We start from the raw sequence: 18,150 nt of genomic DNA, 5'->3' as shown, positions 1-18,150 counted from the left end.
GTTAGCCACTGATTCCTTCAAAATCACTCATTGTTGAATTTGCGATTTCCAACATGTTGTGTAATGTCCAATGGCCGATGAGCACCAATACGTTTTATCTATAATATCTATAATTTCTCTTAAAAAGGATTTGCCAGTAGATTGTCAACTAGATTCATGATAAAGACAACTAGATTCCTAGCTAAGATTTTGAAAGTATGATGTCGACATGATCAGTCCAATCAAAGCTGCTGTAGATATAAGATGAGTTGACATTTTATCTGTGGCCAATGACCTTGAGCCTTATTGGATGGGCACTTCTAATGTAACTCTATGGCAGCGCCCAAGGGGCTTGAATTTTCGAGCTCTACCCTTAGATTTGGTGGTAACGTATTGTCCCCATGACTGACAGAACACTGAGCCAATAACGGCACAACTAGAGAACATTACCAACCCCTACGGTCCATATTTTCCACTGGCTACCCCACCACAACAGAAAGCACTGAGTTAGGCTGAAACACCTGCATTTTGGAGCTGCCTTACTCAAGAAAGCCAGAAAGAGACAACGTTTGTATGCAGCTTAATTAACTTTTTTTTTACATTGTTTGCCCACTGATATGTTACACGTATTAATGCCAAAATAACATGCAAAACAGGCATTCCCCACCTGCCCTGAATGACAGGTAGCCACTGCCCATGGGTAGGCCAATGTGCTTGCCTTACAGCCCTAAGTGCTCCATACCACCATTGCTCATGCCCATCTGGGTACAATTTTCCATTCAGTGGGTATGTGTGAATATGGTAGACCATTCTAGTGCAGCTCATGAGTTTTCACACCCCAGTATTATGGACTTGGAGATGTCCCAGAAGAAGAAAAACGGATGGATAGTCAGCCCCTGTCAGACAACCACCCTCACCCCTCCTCTTCTCACAAGAGGTGGTCTTTTTCTGGGCCAAACTGGAGGAAGTGACCTCAGTCCGCACATAATCAATTCCAAAATGATTGGAGCTGCAGAGACAGTAGTTTTCATGAGAGGTGTGGGCTGAGGATTCTACCTTGCTTAGATCTTTAAATAGGTGATACTGTTTATTTCCACTGAGAATCAACATGTTCCCAATGTCTGTTACATTACATAGAGTCATGATGAGCATCTATTTGAGTTTGGAGGGAGGGAGGGAGAGAGAGAGAGAGAGAGAGAGAGAGAGAGAGGGAGAGAGGGAGAGAGAATGGCAAAGGGAATAAAAGTAAGGATATTAGAAAGAGACAAATGTATGCAATGTGTTTTAACGGACGCTCCCTCTCCCTCTCACCTGTCATGTGTTTTAACGGACGCTCCCTCTCCCTCTCACCTGTCATGTGTTTTAACGGACGCTCCCTCTCCCTCTCACCTGTCATGTGTTTTAACGGACGCTCCCTCTCCCTCTCACCTGTCATGTGTTTTAACGGACGCTCCCTCTCCCTCTCACCTGTCATGTGTTTTAACGGACGCTCCCTCTCCCTCTCACCTGTCATGTGTTTTAACGGACGCTCCCTCTCCCTCTCACCTGTCATGTGTGCCTGCCAAAGGCCTGAGAGGAAGGTGATTGAGTGGCTGAGAGGGTCTGAGTCTGGGGAGAGAAAGAGAGTGGCAATGGCTTGACCCAAACGTCACATGCTGGGATAAGGACCTGTCCGCCGCTGATGTCACTCAGCCACTTCCAGATGTGGAGTTCAACCAGCTGGGGGGGTTCATAAAGCCTCACTTAAGGGTTGGAGCCCAGGCAGTGAAAAGGGATGAGGACTGAGAGTGGGAAATGTGTTGAACAGTGGAGCCCAGGCAGTGAGAAGGGATGAGGACTGAGAGGAGGAAATGTGTTGAACAGTGGAGCCCAGGCAGTGAGAAGGGATGAGGACTGAGAGGAGGAAATGTGTTGAACGGTGCACAGATGTGTAGGTTGACAGAAGAATTCTAGCTGTGGGTAACTTAAGGTTGGCATTGAGAATTCTGAGACTGTGAACTGTTTCTTTCACATCAAAGTGAAAGCATCAGATACAGGGGTTATGTGCTAGGCTTCCTTTGGAAAACCCTGGCTTATTGGCTGTCCCGTCTGGAGGCTGGAATCTCCTGCAGCAGAATTGGACTGAACCCTCCAACTTTAAGCTGGGACAGGGTCACAGGTAGAGAAGAGGAGGATAAGGGGATGTAGGAACCCAGCCATATTAGAAGATCAAATGCATTACATTGTAGAACACTGTGGGGTTGGAAAGTACATGGACAGAGACTCACTATCAGAGAGGGTGTTGAAGTACAGGAGCTGGAGATGAAGATAAAATCATGTTTCAATAGAGACAGACAGGCAGGTGGACGGACAAGCAGACAGGTAGGCAGGCAGGCAGACAGACAGACACCTCTTTTCCTGGGCTATTGTTAGGAGGGTTATGTGGGGCTGGAACAGGGATCAGAGTCAGTCTGGCAGCTGGAGGATGTGTCTCGTTGACAGTCCTTCCCCTCACTGTGGCACTCCATCAGCACAGTGCTACCTGTCAGCCTGAGGCAACCCTTTAAAACCACACACTTCCACCTATCACTGGACATTTCCTACCCCTCTCCCTCTCTCTTTCCCTACAGATAGATATAGGTCAGCTCAGAAGTGCTCTGTCAGCACAATGTCAATGGAGGTGACACAAGTCTTTCTTAATTAATACTGTACCATGTGTACCTGTAGGACATGAACTACACATACAAATGAGTGCAAACAATGTGATAATTATGATATTCAGCCATATATATATATATATATATATATATATATATATTACATTTACCTTTATGAAAGATGGACAGTGTAAAGGTTTGATACTTTATGGTGCTGAATAAGCCTGAACATTTGTGCGAGAACATCGCCCCCTGTAGGTACTTTTCAGGTATGTGGTTCAGCCCTCGTTTGTCCTTTTTATTAACCACTCAATCTTCTGTATTCCAGGTCAGGGCAAGGAGCTGCTCCTCTCCAACACCTTCCCTGACCCACGAGGGATGCCTGTCCAAGGCCCACAAGGCCCTGCTGGACCTGCTGGTCAGTATGTCTGTTTTTCTCTCCTGGTCGCTAGTCACTAGCCAGTAACATATTGGTTTCATTATCCTGTCAGTGTAGTGATTAAATTGAGTATTAATTTGGGTTAATACTCAAAAGTCTCCGTCTCTGTCAGATTCACTGAAACACAACTCCCCTGTCCTCAACTCTCATCTGGAGGTGCCTGACTTCCTCTTTAGAGGAAGTTGGATTTGCTCCCAGCCTCTCAAATGTTGGATTGATTTGTTGTTTGCCTGTCCCTCTTGCCTCAGTTTGCATCAACAGTGTTCCATCAAATCATGTGTCAAGATGAGCCTTTTCCATTCTCATGTTTAAAGTGAACTGTGAGTGAGCTTCGGCCAGCTCCTATTATTGATCAGATTCTGGATAAGACTTATCCGGCATCACTTCTATCATGACCAAACAAGGAAGATTTAAGAGTGTTCATTATAACATTATAACAAGCATGTCCATATTTGTAATGGTTTGCCAAGGCCAGTAATTCTATACACACCTATGGTGGGGGTAAGAATAGAAAGACAATGTGGACACAGTTGTTAGTATTCATCTGAGATTTCTGGATATTTTCTTACTTTGTTTATAGTGGTTTATGTCATAGTCCAAATACCTTTGCATAATCTGATTGTCTTAACCCTGCATCTGTTCCTCAACACACATGTAACATGAAACCCTTTCCTATCGTTCATCCATAATTCATCATTTTTTCCTCCTTTATTTTGTCTCTCTTTTCATTCTCAATTTGCCTTGTGTGTCTGAGAAGAACCTATCTTGGCCTATAAAGGCAACCTGACCGAAAGGCTGCCTATTAGGTTGATGCTCACAGTCCTTATGTATACAGGTCCTCCAGGCCCCAAAGGCCCCGTGGGACCCCCTGGCCCAGCAGGACAGAACGTAAGATTTTGCCTTAGGACTATAGTGGGCAGTGTGTAATGGTGCAATGGAAATAATAATCATATGAGTGAGATTAGATCCACTTACTGTCCACTTTAACAAATGTGTATGTGTCTGTTTGAACCTTTTCTCCTGTCTCTCTACAGGGAAAGTCGGGTGCCCCCGGGTTACAGGGCCCGGTGGGGCCAAAAGGAGAACGTGGGGAGAGAGTGAGTACCATGCACAGGCCAGGGCCCAACCACACCTAATGTTTCCTCCCCATTCTTTCCATCACCTAGATAGAGAGACAAAACTCCTTCTAACTTGCCTCTGGCTTCCTAGGGTCCTCTGGGTTATCCAGGAGAGAGAGGTTTCAGAGGAGAGCCGGTAAGCCACCTACTTCCTGTCTAGCTGTGGCCCTAATGAGTGTGGCAAAAACCAACCTGATTACACCATGGTCAACTATACAAACCAGTGATCAAACTCGGAGAATGGGTTTTACTGCTGCTTTTTCATCAAAAGAAAGGGAAAGGGAAAGGGAGATACCTAGTCAGTGGTACAACTGAATGCATTCAACTGAAATGTGTCTTCCGCATTTAACCCAACCCCTCATAGTCAGTACTTTCATGCCAGTGATAACTAGTTATCACTAGTGTGCCATTACTCTTGACTCAATGTTTCTATACAGGGAGTAGCAGGAGCCAAGGGAGAGCCAGGACAGAAAGGCCTGCCGGTAAGACCACCAGAGATGGGGCCGTAGCTCACCCTGTGCCTCACTGACTCTCACTGGGCTGTATAGGACCAGGAGCCAGGAGGGGAAATGGTGGCCCATTCCCAATGTCTTTCCTTGATTCCTTGTGTCTTCTATCCTTGCGTCCTTCTCAAAACTCATAGGAGGAGAATGTCTGAGGGGAGGAACCTTGGGTCTTCTCCTCCAATGGGGTTTGATAAGGATGCGAGGAAAGAGGATGCCAGCAATTGAGAAAAACACATTGAGAAGTAGTCAATTTCCCCACTGTATGCTGTGTAGACAATTATTCTGTGTCTGTCTAATTACTTATTTTCCTTTGCCTCTATCTCATTTTACAAGAACAATCTAAATGTAAGGGATTTATGAACCAAGTCACCGCTTGGTCCTTTTTATGATCCATGTCCAATCACCACATTTACATATTTATTATTTTTATCAAGTTTACTTTCCACTTATCTATATTGTTATTGGTGTTGTTCTGCAAATCGTCCTGCACTTGTTTTAAAAAGTACTCAATTACCCATAGTATGTCAGTTTGCGGCATGTGGGATTGTGGTTTTTGTTGTTTGTGTGGGCTCTGTTATGATGTTGTGATTATTGTGTTTTTTTGGTCCTCGGGGTGTGTTGTGGGGTGCTGCCCCTTGTTGAAAACACTGTCCTACTCCTGTCTGACCCTAAAGCTGCCTGACTCCCTCTGCAAGCTACTGTCTCCATGGTTACCTTTCACAGTCACATTCTGAGCATCTGACGTTGGCATATACACACACACACACACACACACACACACACACACACACACACACACACACACACACACACACACACACACACACACACACACACACACACACACACACCTGCTGTTCCTACATCATGCATACTAAGGCATTTGCTGATTGAGGGAAAGAAAATAGAATCTATAAGAATCTGTTGAGTGTCATGTAATACAGCATTGTAATGAGGATCAATATTTGGTCATGCCATGCTTTTACAAACACTTCTACCAATGATATAAATGATGCCAAGGATGACATGTTCATATGTCAAGTCAACTTGTGTACAGCACATACTGTTTATACATTGTATAAATTAACGTTGGTATGTGTGGAATGTATATGCCAAATCACTCCATATAGAGTTATTGTGGGAACCGTGGTGGTGGGTTAGTGCTGGGTGGACTGGGGTTGGAGATGTGAGTGGATACAGCTATCCTCCAGTGTCCCACAATGCATGGCTGCATGGTCCCATCCTTAGTTACTGCACTGTTTGCCATGTATCTCTTGCTTGCCAAACTCATATGTAAACGCTTTAACTTAGTGTAACAATTCATCAATAACACAGGAACCAGGCAAGGTCACTCTAAATTGTATCTCAAACCAAAAATATATTTCTTATCTCCTCAATGGTCTCACAATAGCCCCATTACCCTTTCAGCTCTAATCTGCTCCTCATCAATCAACCATGACTCAGAGGATCTTGTTATTGTGGAATCGTACAAACTGGACAAACACAAACACACTGGACATGAGTCTTTGATATGATTTATTGATATAGCTTAATGAAATCTTGCCTTTTGTTCCGTAGAGGTTTGTCCTTTGCTCGTTAATCAGTTTATTTCTCCACCCAAGAGAAAAATACTCAGGCATCCATACTAACGTCATATTGTGCATGCATTCTTTATCAACTGTCACTGACATGATTGCTTTTGTCTGTTTTCTTTCTGTTTATTCTTTTCAATGTTTCATATTTATTATTAGGGGTTGACTCATAAAGCCAGTGGGTCTTTCTTGACAAGTAGATATTGATCTGTTTCTCATTTTAAACAGACTCAATAAAAATAGGAAAGGTTTACTGGCTTTATTTGGTGAGCATGTTTAATACAGTGAGTGATGGATGGGCAGCTATTGTGAACTCAGCTCTACCGTTATGTAGATACAGTATACTGAGACTTCAGAAGGTTCTTTTCAACCTTTTTAGAAAATCCCTCTGAAATGCAACAGAAACTTGCCTGGCTGAATAGCTGCTCATCTTGATCAAGTCCAGAAGGAATGCAGATGGCATGGTCAAACCTGAAGCCCTGGACCGTCTCCTCCACTTCTGTTATGTCAACAACATGGGAATGTCCTGTGATGTGCATGCTGTTTTTGCACAGCATGGCAAAGACTGGCCTGGTATGGCAGCATGGCCAGAGAATGAGGGAGACAGAGAGATACAGGGAGGGGAGGGATAAGGTACAGATGTAGGATCTTAATTTGATCACTATTTTGTGGCTGAGAATCTTCCTGCACAGCAGGAAATGCAAACTTATAGTGTATTCAAGGTTTAAAAAGGCTTCTAACGTTTGTAATTCCCTAACGGAAAATGTATCAATCACTACAAAAAATGTTAATTCACATAATAATTCACACATTTCCTGTTGCTGCAGGAAAATGTTTTCCTGCTGTAACAAAGTGTCTCAAATTGTCAGGTCTACTCCCGCTCCACCTCTCTGGCACTCGTTGTCATCAGTTTATTCATTATTACACACACCTGCCACCATCGTTACGCGCACCTGCGCCTCATGAGACTAACCTGGACTCCATCACCTGCCTGATTACCTCCCCTATATTTGTCACTCCCTTTGGTTCTTTCCCTAGGCGCTATTGATCCTGTGTTATGTCTGTACGCTACTCGTGTTTCTTGTTTTGTTCCATGTTCGTTTATTTATTAAATTCACTCCCTGTACTTGCTTACTGATTATTAGCTTACTCGTTGGAGAATAACGGCTCAATTTTTTTTCTTCTTCTTTTTACTGGTGACGTTTGGTCCAAGGGCGGCTGCTGACGCAACCGGGGATGCCTCAGCTAGCTCGTCAGGTTCTCAAGCCTCGGTCGGTTCGTCAGGCTCCCATGCCTCGGTCGGGATCGTCAGGCTTCCATGCCTCGGCCAGCTTGTCAGGCTCCCATGCCTCGGCCGGCTCGTCGGGCTCCCATGCCTCGTCCAGCTCGTCAGGCTCCCATGCCTCGTCCAGCTCGTCAGGCTCCCATGCCTCGGCCGGCTCGTCAGGTTCCCATGCCTCGGCCAGCTCGCCAGGCTCCCATGCCTCGGCTGGCTCGTCAGGTTCCCATGCCTCGGCCGGCTCGTCAGGTTCCCATGCCTCGGCCGGCTCGTCAGGCTCCCATGCCTCGGCCGGCTCGTCAGGCTCCCATGCCTCAGCTGGCTCGACAGGTTCTCAAACCTAGGTTGGCTCGTCAGGCTCCCATGCCTCAGCCGGCTCTACAGGTTCCCGCGCCTGGTCCTCGGGACCGTCCCTCTGGTCGGCTCCGCGCGTCAGGGAGGGGTTACTGTCACGTCTACTACCGCTCCCCCTCTCTGGCCCTCATTGTCGCCAGTTTATTCCTTATTACGCATACCTGCCACCATCGTTACACGCACCTGCGCCTCATGAGACTCACCTGGACTCCATCACCTTCCTGATTACCTCCCCTATATCTGTAACTCCCTTGGGTTCTTTCCCTAGGCGCTATTGATCCTGTGTTATGTCTGTACGCTACTCGTGATTCTTGTTTTGTTCCATGTTTTTTTATTTATTAAATTCACTCCCGGTACTTGCTCCCGTTTAGTAGCGTACACGTTACACAAATGAAGATCCTACATCTGTAAAGGTTGCGGGGTGGGTGCGTGGACTGGTTTTAACCTTCTAACTGCTGTATTAGTTTGATAGAGAAAATGACTTGCACCTTGGCGAGCAATTTGTTTGGCTTGTGCTCCTTACCTTGACAGCTATATCTATCTTCACAGGGGGACGGGATACATCAGATCAGAGAAGCGCTGAAGATCTTAGCTGAGAGGGTTTTAATCCTCGAGACTATGATCGGTATTCATGGTGAGTAGGAGGCCTGAGGCAGCAGGGTCAGCTTTAGGCAGGGGTCAGACGAGGCTGGGTGTCACCACACCCTCCACTCCTGGGCCGTGGGACAGTGGGTATGGCCAGAGGCAGACAGCCCCAGGACCAGGCCTGGTGTGTCCACTCCCCACCCCTCACCCAGTCCCCTTGTCACTGTTCTCTGATAGGACATTAGTTTCAAGATGTTCCAAGACTTGCAGGCAGACCTGGAGCTTCTGGCTCGCAGGGTGACGCTGCTGGAGGCTATCATCTGGCCAGGTAACGCTGGTAACCATCCTCACCCCCAGGTCACACTAGTACATTATTTACTGCATTAGGCATGCAAGAACCATATGAAAAATATATATTTTATGTCTGTTTTGATTTAAGAGTTGTTTGTGTAACTGGACTCGCATTGTGGGGCGGCAGCGTAGCCTAGTGGTTAGAGCGTTGGACTAGTAACCGGAAGGTTGCGAGTTCAAAAACCCCCGAGCTGACAAGGTACAAATCTGTCGTTCTGCCCCTGAACAGGCAGTTAACCCACTGTTCCCAGGCCGTCATTGAAAATAAGAATGTGTTCTTAACTGACTTGCCTGGTTAAATAAAGGTTAAATAAAATAAATAAAAATTAGTGGGCACCTACTAGTACAATATTATTAATTGACTAAATAGCTGATGTAACTCAAAGATTTAGACTTGCCTAGATCACTTTCATAGTTAGGCACATCATAATGATGGATACAGTGCATTCTGAAAGTATTCAGACACCTTGACTTTTTCAAACTGTTGTTACATTACAGCTTTACTCTAAAATTGAAAAACAAATCCTCATCAATCTATACCCATACCTCACAATGACAAAGCAAAAACGGGTTTTGAGTAATGTTTGCAAATGTATTAAAAATAAAAAACTGAAATATTACATTTACATAAGTATTCAGACCCTTTTCTCAGTACTTTGAAGCACCTTTGGCAGTGATTACCTGCTCGAGTCGTCTTGGGTATTATGCTACAAGCTTGGCACACCTGTATTTGGGGAGTTTCTCCCATTCTTCAGATCCTTTCAAGCTCTGTCAGGTTGGATTGGGAGTGTCGCTGCACAGCTATTTTCAGGTCTCTCCAGAGATGTTCTATTGAGCTCAGGCTGGGCCACCCAAGGGCATTAAAAGACTTGTCCCAAAGCCACTCCTGTGTTGTCTTGGCTGCATGCTTAGGGTCATTGTCCTGTTGGAAGGTGAACCTTCGTCCCGGTCTGAGGTCCTAAGTGCTCTGGAGCAGGTTTTCATCAAGGGTCTCTCTGTACTTTGCTCCGTTTATCTTTCCCTTGATCCTGACTAGTTTCACAGTCCCTACCGCTGAAAAACATCCCCACAGCATGATACTGCTGCCACCATGCTTCAGCGTCGGGTTGGTGCCAGGTTTCCTCCAGGCATGACACTTGGCATTCAAGCCAAAGAGTTCAATCTTGGTTTCATCAGATCAGAGAATCTTGTTTCTCATGGTCTGAGAGTCTTTAGGTGCCTTTTGGCAAACTCCAAGCGGGCTGTCATGTGCCTTTTACTGAGGAGTGGCTTCCGTCTGCCCACTCTACCATTAAGGCCTGATTAGTGGAGTACTGCAGAGGTGGTTGTCCTTCTGGAAGTGTCTCCCATCTCCACAGAGGAACTCTGGATCTCTGTCAGGGTGACCATCGGTTCTTGGTCACCTCCCTGACCAAGGCCCTTCTCCTCGATTGCTCAGTTTGGCCCGGGCGGCCAGCTCTAGGAAGAGTCTTGGTTGTTCCAAACTTATTCCATTTAAGAATGATGGAGGCCACTGTGTTCTTGGGGACCTTCAATACTGCAGAATTTTTTCGGTAAACCCTCCCCAGATCTGTGACTCAACACAATCCTGTCTCAGAGCTCTACGAACAATTCCTTCAACCTCATGGCTTGGTTTTTGCCCTGACATGCACTGTCAACTATGGGACGTTATATAGACTGGTGTGTCCCTTTCCAAATCATGTCCAATCAATTGAATTTACCACAGGTGGACTCCAATCAAGTTGTAGAAACATCAAGGATAATCAATGGAAACAGGATGCACCTGAGCTCAATTTCATAGCAAAATGTATGTAAATAAGGTATTTATGTTTTTATGTTTTATACATTTGCAAACATTTCTAAACCTATTTTCGCTTTGTCATTATGGGGTATCTGCGTAGCCTGAGGAGAAAATGTATTTAATCAATTTTAGAATAGGGCTGTAATGTAACAAAATGTGGTAAAGGCAAGGTCTCAATACTTTCCAAATGCACTGTATGGCAACATCATATAAACTCAGCAAAAAAATAAACGTCCCTTTTTCAGGACCCTGTCCTTCAAATATAATTCGTAAAAATCCAAATAACTTCACAGATCTTCATTGTAAAGGGTTTAAACAATGTTTCCCATGCTTGTTCAATAAACCATAAACAACTAATGAACATGCACCTGTGGAACGGTCGTTAAGACACTAACAGCTTACAGACAATTAAGGTCACAGTTATGAAAACTTAGGACACTAAATAGGCCTTTCTACTGACTGGAAAAACACCAAAATAAAGATGCCCAGGGTCCCTGCTCATCTGCGTGAATGTGCCTTAGGCATGCTGCAAGGAGGCATGAGGACTGCAGATGTGCCCAGGGCAATAAATTGCAATGTCCATACTGTGAGACGCCTAAGACAGCAATACAGGGAGACAGGACGGACAGTTGATCGTCCTCGCAGAGGCAGACCACATGTAAAAACAACTGCACAGAATCGGTACATCCGAACATCACACCTGCGAGACAGGTACAGGATGGAAACAACAACTGCCCGAGTTACACCAGGAACGTACAATCCCTCCATCAGTGCTCAGACTGTCCGCTGAGAGAGGCTGGACTGAGGGCTGGTAGGCCTGTTGTAAGGCAGGTCCTCACCAGACATCACCGGCAACAACGTCACTTATGGGCACAAACCCACCGTCGCTGGACCAGACAGGACTGGCAAAAAGTGCTCTTCACTGACGAGTCGCGATTTTGTCTCACCAGGGGTGATGGTCGGATTTGCATTTATCGTCGAAAGAATGAGCGTTACACCGAGGCCTGTACTCTGGAGCAGGATCGATTTGGAGGTGGAGGGTCCGTCATGGTCTGGGGCGGTGTGTCACAGCATCATTGGACTGAGCTTGTTGTCATTGCAGGCAATCTCAACGCTGTGCGTTACAGGGAAGACATCCTCCTCCCTCATGTGGTACCCTTCCTGCAGGCTCATCCTGACATGACCCTCCAGCATGACAATGCCACCAGCCATACTGCTCGTTCTATGCGTGATTTCCTGCAAGACAGGAATGTCAGTGTTCTGCCATGGCCAGCGAAGAGCCTGGATCTCAATCCCATTGGGCACTTCTGGGACCTGTTGGATCGGAGGGTGAAGGCTAGGGCCATTCTGCCCAGAAATGTCCGGGAACTCGCAGGTGACTTGGTGGGTGTGGGGTAACATTTCACAGCAAGAACTGGCAAATCTGGTGCAGTCCATGAGGAGGAGATGCACTGCAGGACTTAATGCAGATGGTGGCCACACCAGATACTGACTGTTACTTTTGATTTTGACCTGCCCTTTGTTCAGGGACACATTATTCCATTTCTGTTAGTCACATGTCTGTGGAACTTGTTCAGTTTATGTCTCAGTTGTTGAATCTTACGTTCATACAAATATTTACACAAGTTTGCTGAAAATAAACACAGTTGACAGTGATAGGACATTTCTTTTTTTGCTGAGTTTAAATGCTTTATCATATGTAATAATGTGCTCTATTAACTATTTTATATTTATGTCTCATATGTATGCATAGAGTAGCATGGCCCCAACTCTTTGTTTCTTCAACAGAGCCTGATCTAGGGTCTGGAGATGGTCAATATGGGACTGCGTCCCCAGGTGGTTTCTACAGGGATAAGCGAGCAGGAGCCGAACCCTATCGGCTCGTCTTCCCTCCTCTGTCCTCAGACACCAAGGTTCAGGGGAAGTAGCATTGTTCCCTGCTGCATCTATGAGGATCACAGGCTGGGTTTAACTACCCCCTCCCTTAGGTCTCTCTGGCACTCTACTGATCCAGACCTTATCTGATACCCTCTGTGGGCTGTACCATCAGACGAAAGGTGGGGGACACCTCAGGGAAGCTCCACTGGTGCTCCGGAGTCTGCCCACTTCCATTGGGAACCAGTACCAGCCACCTTTACCCCAACATACACCTCCTCGTAGACCCATGGCTCCCCCTGTGTCCAATCCCTGTTCCCCCTGTGTCCCACCAATGTGGCTACAGCTAGGAAATATTTCAAGAAAATATCCTATAGGCCCCTGGAAAACATGCAAACATTAAAAAGCTTGATATGTTAAATGGTGCTCAATCACCTGAAAACAATTCTGGACTATAAGGGTCATTGCAGGATAGTATAAATTGCGGTAAATTAAGGGAGGAATTAAGTGTAAAAGAAAAGACTGGCTCTGAGAATTTGTTTGGACTGTAACAATGTTGGGAATCTGAGGTTTACTTATTTAAATATATTGAGCATGTACAGACTAGACTGCAAGGCACACGTACACAAAAAAAACTCTTCCTCTTATATTTCTTTTGTTTCTATAATATTGTGTTACTCCTTGCTATGTAGTGCACTATAAAGATGAAGACATGGCACACCTTTCCTATTGAGATGTCAGTTAGTTACCGTGTTATGGAAAGCATTGCTTATCAGTGCACAGCATTTGTCTTGGTGTCTGATAACTATCCCTTTAAATCAAACAAATCCAACAAGAGATTTCATGTATTTATTTTATTCACATTTTATTGTAGATTTGTTGGTGCACAAAAAAAATGCAGTTATGTGTTTCTACACTCTTAGACAGTATTTGTTCTCAACAGCAGTGCTGGAATACAAAACTCATACCCATATAGCTAAGTATCTCCTTTACCAAAACTGATATGTGATCAAATTCCTGCATTTATTTCAAACCCCAAACTGCAGCTCCTGCATAAACGGGCAGTAGTTGACTTATTTTAAACCCACAAGCTAAAGCAATGACATCTCTAAGAACCCCCACTCATGGGACAGGTGTATCTTTCTCCTACAACAGCTTCAGTCCTACGCACACACACCACACAGTAGTACAGGACCTGTTGATGCAACTTGAATACATTTTTGTGTAACTTTGTACCACTATTACATTCTTATACTTAGACTGATTTCTGCCACAGTAAAAAAAAACTTCTTCTTTGATAATTTGTTTCTTTATCTTATAATACAACTTTTGTGAATTATTTAAAAAAAGATAAATAGAAGCTTATTGTTTTGTATGCTGATATACAGTATGTAACATCATATGTATTTTCCATTTTGGGCATATTTGATATTGCTTGCTAATGTGTTATTGTGCTAAAATAATCTTCTAGATGGTTTTTATAATAAATAATTGTTTTGCTTTTTTAACAGGCCAATTGTCATTTTTTTCATAATGACATTAATTTGGGTACTCGTCTTTTCCTTTTAGCCCACAAGGTAGATTCAGCTCAGCAAAGTTCAGCTCAGCAAAACTCAACAAAATATCATCATGCTAAATCACACCTTCTGTTCCAAGGTCCAGTTGGTCACCATGTGCTGATCTGACAGGCCTCAGGTATTTCTTGGTGGCAGGGGGATCTTCCCTTTAGAAGTCATCACAGCCTCCTCCCCAACTCTGTCATCAATGAGCAGGGAGATGGCGCCATCTAGCTGTCTAGTTGCAGCCAGTGCCACCACAGCTTTATCTGTAGGAAACCCCATCTTCTCCAGTTGCTGAAGCCTGAGGGGAAAATAATGTTAAAAATAAATAAATACATATAACGTACCAGTCAAAAGTTAACACACCTACTCATTCAAGGGTTTTTCTTTATTTTTACTATTTTCTACATTGTAGAATAATAGTGAAGCCATCAAAAAGATTAAATAACACATCTGGAATCATGTCGTTACCAAAGAAGTGTTAAACAAATATCTTATATTTTTGATTCTTCAAAATACCCACCCTTTGCCTTGACAGCTTTACACACTCTTGGCATTCTCTCAATTAACAGGTGTGCCTTGTTAAATATTTATTTGTGGAATTTCTTTCCTTCTTAATGCATTTGACCCAATCAGTTGTGTTGTGACAAGGTAGGGGGGTATACAGAAGATAGCCCTATTTGGACCATATTATGGCAAGAACAGCTCAAATAAGCAATGAGAAATGACAGTCCATCATTACTTTAAGACATGAAGGTCAGTCAACCCAGAAAATTTCAAGAACTATGAACGTTTCTTCAAGTGCAGTCACAATAACCATCAAGCGCTATGATGAAACTGGCTCTCATGAGGACCGCCACAGGAAAGGAAGACCCAGAGCTACCTCTGCTGCAGAGGATAAGTTCATTAGAGTTACCAGCCTCAGAAATCGGCACCTCAGATTGCAACCCAAAATAATTCTTCACAGAGTTCAAGTAACAGACACATCTCAACAGCAACTGTTCAGAGGAGACTGCGTAGATCAGGCCTTCATGGTCGAATTGCTGCAAAGAAACCACTACTAAAGGACACCAATAAGAAGAAGAGACTTGACTGGGCGAAGAAACACAAGCAATGGACATCTGTCCTCAGGCTGATGAGTCCAAATGTGAGATTTTTAGTTCCAACTGCCGTGTTTTTGTGAGACGCCGAGTAGGTGAACGGATGAACTCAGCATGTGTGGTTCCTACTGTGAAGCATGGAGAAGGTGGTGTGATGGTACTTTGCTGGTGACACTGTCTGTGATTTATTTAGAATTCAAGGCACACTTAACCACCATGGCTACCACAGCATTCTACAGCAATACGGCATCCCATCTGGTTTGCGCTTAGTGGTACTATCATTTGTTTTTCAACAGGACAATGATCCAAAACACACCTCCAGGCTCTGTAAGCGCCATTTAACCAATAAAGAGACTGATGGAGTGCGGCATCAGATGACCTGGCCTCCACAATCACCCGACCTCAAACCAATTGAGATGGTTTGGGATGAGTTGGACCGCAGAGTGAAGGAAAAGCAGCCAACAAGTACTCAGCATGTGGGAACTCCTTCAAGACGGTTGAAAAAGCATTCCAGGTGAAGCTGGTTGTGAGAATACCAAGTGTGCAAAGCTGTCATCAAGGCAAAGGGTGGCTACTTTGAAGAATCACAAATATAAAATATATGTTTTAAACTTTTTTGGTTACTACATGATTCCATATGAGTTATTTCATAGTTTTAATGTCTTCACTATTATTTCTGTAGAAAATAGTTAAAAAAATATAGAAAAACCCTTGAATGAGTATGTGTGTCCAAACTACTGTATGTTTTGCTCAGAATGCATTTTCTTTGATGATATATTTGATCACAGCTTGCATTTGGCCGGAATCAAAGTTAAGCATTATATGACAAATTACAAAAATGATTCTTAAAAAAAATATAGTACATACACTGAGTGTACAAAACATTGCTCTATAGGCCTCTTGAGTGGCGCAGAGGTCTAAGGCACTAGACCACAGACCCGGGTTCAATCCCAGGCTGTGTTGCAGCCGGCCGCGACCGGAAGACCCATGAGGCGGCGCACAATTGTCCCAGCGTCGTCCAGGTTAGGGAAGGGTTATGATAAGTGCCTTTGAAAGGGTTATGATAGTAGGTGACAGGCAAACCGGTTTGAGTGTGTCAAGAACTGTAACACTGCTGGGTTTTTCACGCTTAACAGTTTCCCATGTGCATCAAGAATGGTCATCCAGCCAACTTGACACAACTGTGTGAAGCATTGGAGTCATCATGGGCCAACATCCCTGTGGAATGCTTTCAACACCTTGTAGAGTCCATGCCCTGACAAATTGAAGCTGTTCTGTGGGCAAAAGGTTGTGCAGCTCCATATTAGGAATGTGTTCCTAATGTTTTGTACACTCAGTGTATAGGCTGCCACAAATGTGCTCTTCTATACTAGTAAATGTCAGAGTAAACCTGACTGACCTCAGAAAGGACACTGAGGACTTTGGCACCTCAACTTTGGTCCCTGGTTCCTCAGGAGCATCCTGTAAGGAGGCCAATATCCCCGCCCTCAGCATCTGCTCCTCCAATAACTGGGCCTCTGACACTGCTGCAGACCCGTCCAGCAGCCAATGAGGAACAGACGCTAACCAAGGCTGTGGGTTCACGGGTGGAAAGTCCTCCATGGGGGTTCTGTTAGAGGGAGCTACCTGAGGGAATGGCCCAGATCTGTAATAAATAAAGTATCATTGTTTCATTTCACTTTGTCCTGCATTCATTGTACAACCCTGCACATGTGACTATTAAATTCTCTCATCTCACTCATGCCACCAACTCCATTCCCAGAATAGGTAGTAGTAAATCAGACTTCAACAAGCTACTGTAACTCATGAGTTGTTCTCACCTCTGTGAGGTGTTATAGGTGGGAAGCCTTAGCCTGGAGTAGTAAGGAACATAGGCCCAATCAGGGAGGAAGTTGAAAATCCCTATATTCTCTATTTTCTGCAAAACCCCAATAAAGGATGGACGATCTTTAAACAAAGTTAAGGTACATAATCACAGAATGTAAAAGATATGGCAGAGACAATGGGGACAAAAACACTTTCCAATAATTTGTTGTATTTTTTGGCAGAGAAGGATACAGTTGTGTCCTATCAGTATGGCACAGAAGTGGAGCAGGCCTGGTGTGCTTGGAAGCAACACCAAATTGAGGAGTAAGAGAAGCCAGGGCAGGAACCAAACTGGTACACATCTGAGCAGCTTCCTTTGGGTCACCTGACGACACTGGGCTGTAAACAGAGCCAGTTGAGTGGCAGAGGAACCACAAACACGACTAGCCTCATCCCCACTGATGAAGAGTAGGATGGCATACAGTGGAGGCAGGAGAGCTATGGAGAGGAGTGAGAGGGCAAGAAAAGCCACTGTGCCCCAGCGTCGCTCCTGGCATGGTCCAAGCAACAGCAGGAGAATTGCGTTGTAGAGAAGAGAGGGCAGCTCCTCATGACTAAAGGCATAGAGTGACAGATCTGTGTGTGAGAGAGGGAAGGTTACTTTCTATTTTCTATTCAGGGGTAACAAATCAAATTCCATACCTGCTTTACTCTAGGTGTGTCTGGCAGATTACCTACCTCGGCACCCTGGGTACTGTCCACCTGGGCCTAAACTCAGACTGGCTGGAATACCACCAAGCCACATCAGCCCCATCAGAGTTAACAGAAACGTTGTTCCAAGAAAGAATCCCGGACGATTCGAGCCAAACCAAAACCATATTGAGCAAATACGGTCAACCATTGTAGCGGACTTACTAGTGCTTGTCGTAGAAGCACTGTAGTAAGCTCTCTAATCAAACACTTTCCCCATTCAAACGATATTCCGGACACACGAAGTTCTAATATGTTTTATGTCCAATAAAGACAATGGCACATATTTGACTTGAATATTTCTAAATATGACAACGCCATCTTCGCTTTATAACTGACAATATTCGCTTCATTAACTGACTGACAATATTCAAAACAAGATTGCACGACGTATCAGAAAGCGAGCATGATAGCAGCGAG

At 44.5% G+C, this 18,150-nt stretch overlaps 2 protein-coding genes across 6 annotated transcripts in view; one reads left to right on the top strand and one right to left on the bottom strand.

The window, feature by feature from the left end:
* Window positions 1-14,023, top strand: part of LOC115140106 (EMI domain-containing protein 1-like) — a 116,022-nt gene extending 101,999 nt beyond the window's left edge. For 3 of the 5 annotated variants that reach the window (XM_029678216.2, XM_029678215.2, XM_029678218.2), the window contains 7 exons: window positions 2,944-3,033; window positions 3,890-3,942; window positions 4,089-4,151; window positions 4,264-4,308; window positions 4,610-4,654; window positions 8,726-8,816; window positions 12,429-14,023. In XM_029678216.2, the coding sequence (XP_029534076.1) occupies window positions 2,944-3,033; window positions 3,890-3,942; window positions 4,089-4,151; window positions 4,264-4,308; window positions 4,610-4,654; window positions 8,726-8,816; window positions 12,429-12,568 (527 nt within the window). In that variant the 3' untranslated portion in view covers window positions 12,569-14,023. Of the gene's footprint in view, window positions 1-2,943; window positions 3,034-3,889; window positions 3,943-4,088; window positions 4,152-4,263; window positions 4,309-4,609; window positions 4,655-8,452; window positions 8,538-8,725; window positions 8,817-12,428 lie in introns of all 5 variants that reach the window. The other 2 variants (XM_029678217.2, XM_065026673.1) reach the window with 1 other exon arrangement.
* Window positions 13,355-18,082, bottom strand: rhbdd3 (rhomboid domain containing 3). Its single transcript, XM_029678219.2, has 5 exons — window positions 17,719-18,082; window positions 17,233-17,616; window positions 16,995-17,121; window positions 16,574-16,819; window positions 13,355-14,375 (listed from the first exon to the last, which is right to left on the bottom strand). The coding sequence occupies exons 1-5, from the start codon at window positions 17,879-17,881 to the stop codon at window positions 14,207-14,209; spliced, it is 1,089 nt and encodes a 362-aa protein (XP_029534079.1). The 5' UTR covers window positions 17,882-18,082; the 3' UTR covers window positions 13,355-14,206.
* Between the last annotated feature and the right edge of the window lie 68 nt (window positions 18,083-18,150).

Source organism: Oncorhynchus nerka, linkage group LG13, assembly GCF_034236695.1.
Source record: "Oncorhynchus nerka isolate Pitt River linkage group LG13, Oner_Uvic_2.0, whole genome shotgun sequence".
Lineage (NCBI taxonomy): Eukaryota > Metazoa > Chordata > Actinopteri > Salmoniformes > Salmonidae > Oncorhynchus > Oncorhynchus nerka.
Note: the sequence above shows the minus strand (reverse complement) of the source record. Positions and strands in the feature narration are given on the sequence as shown.

What these genes read in the sequence shown, in the direction of transcription:
- rhbdd3 (XM_029678219.2), bottom strand. Translation starts at nt 17,881, where the DNA reads ATGGTTGACCGTATTTGCTCAATATGGTTTTGGTTTGGCTCGAATCGT. An exon ending in ACCTATAACACCTCACAGAG is followed by an intron (nt 16,820 to 16,994) that starts GTGAGAACAACT and finishes TATTTATTACAG; the next exon opens with ATCTGGGCCATTCCCTCAGG. An exon ending in TCCTCAGTGTCCTTTCTGAG is followed by an intron (nt 14,376 to 16,573) that starts GTCAGTCAGGTT and finishes TTTTCCCCTCAG; the next exon opens with GCTTCAGCAACTGGAGAAGA.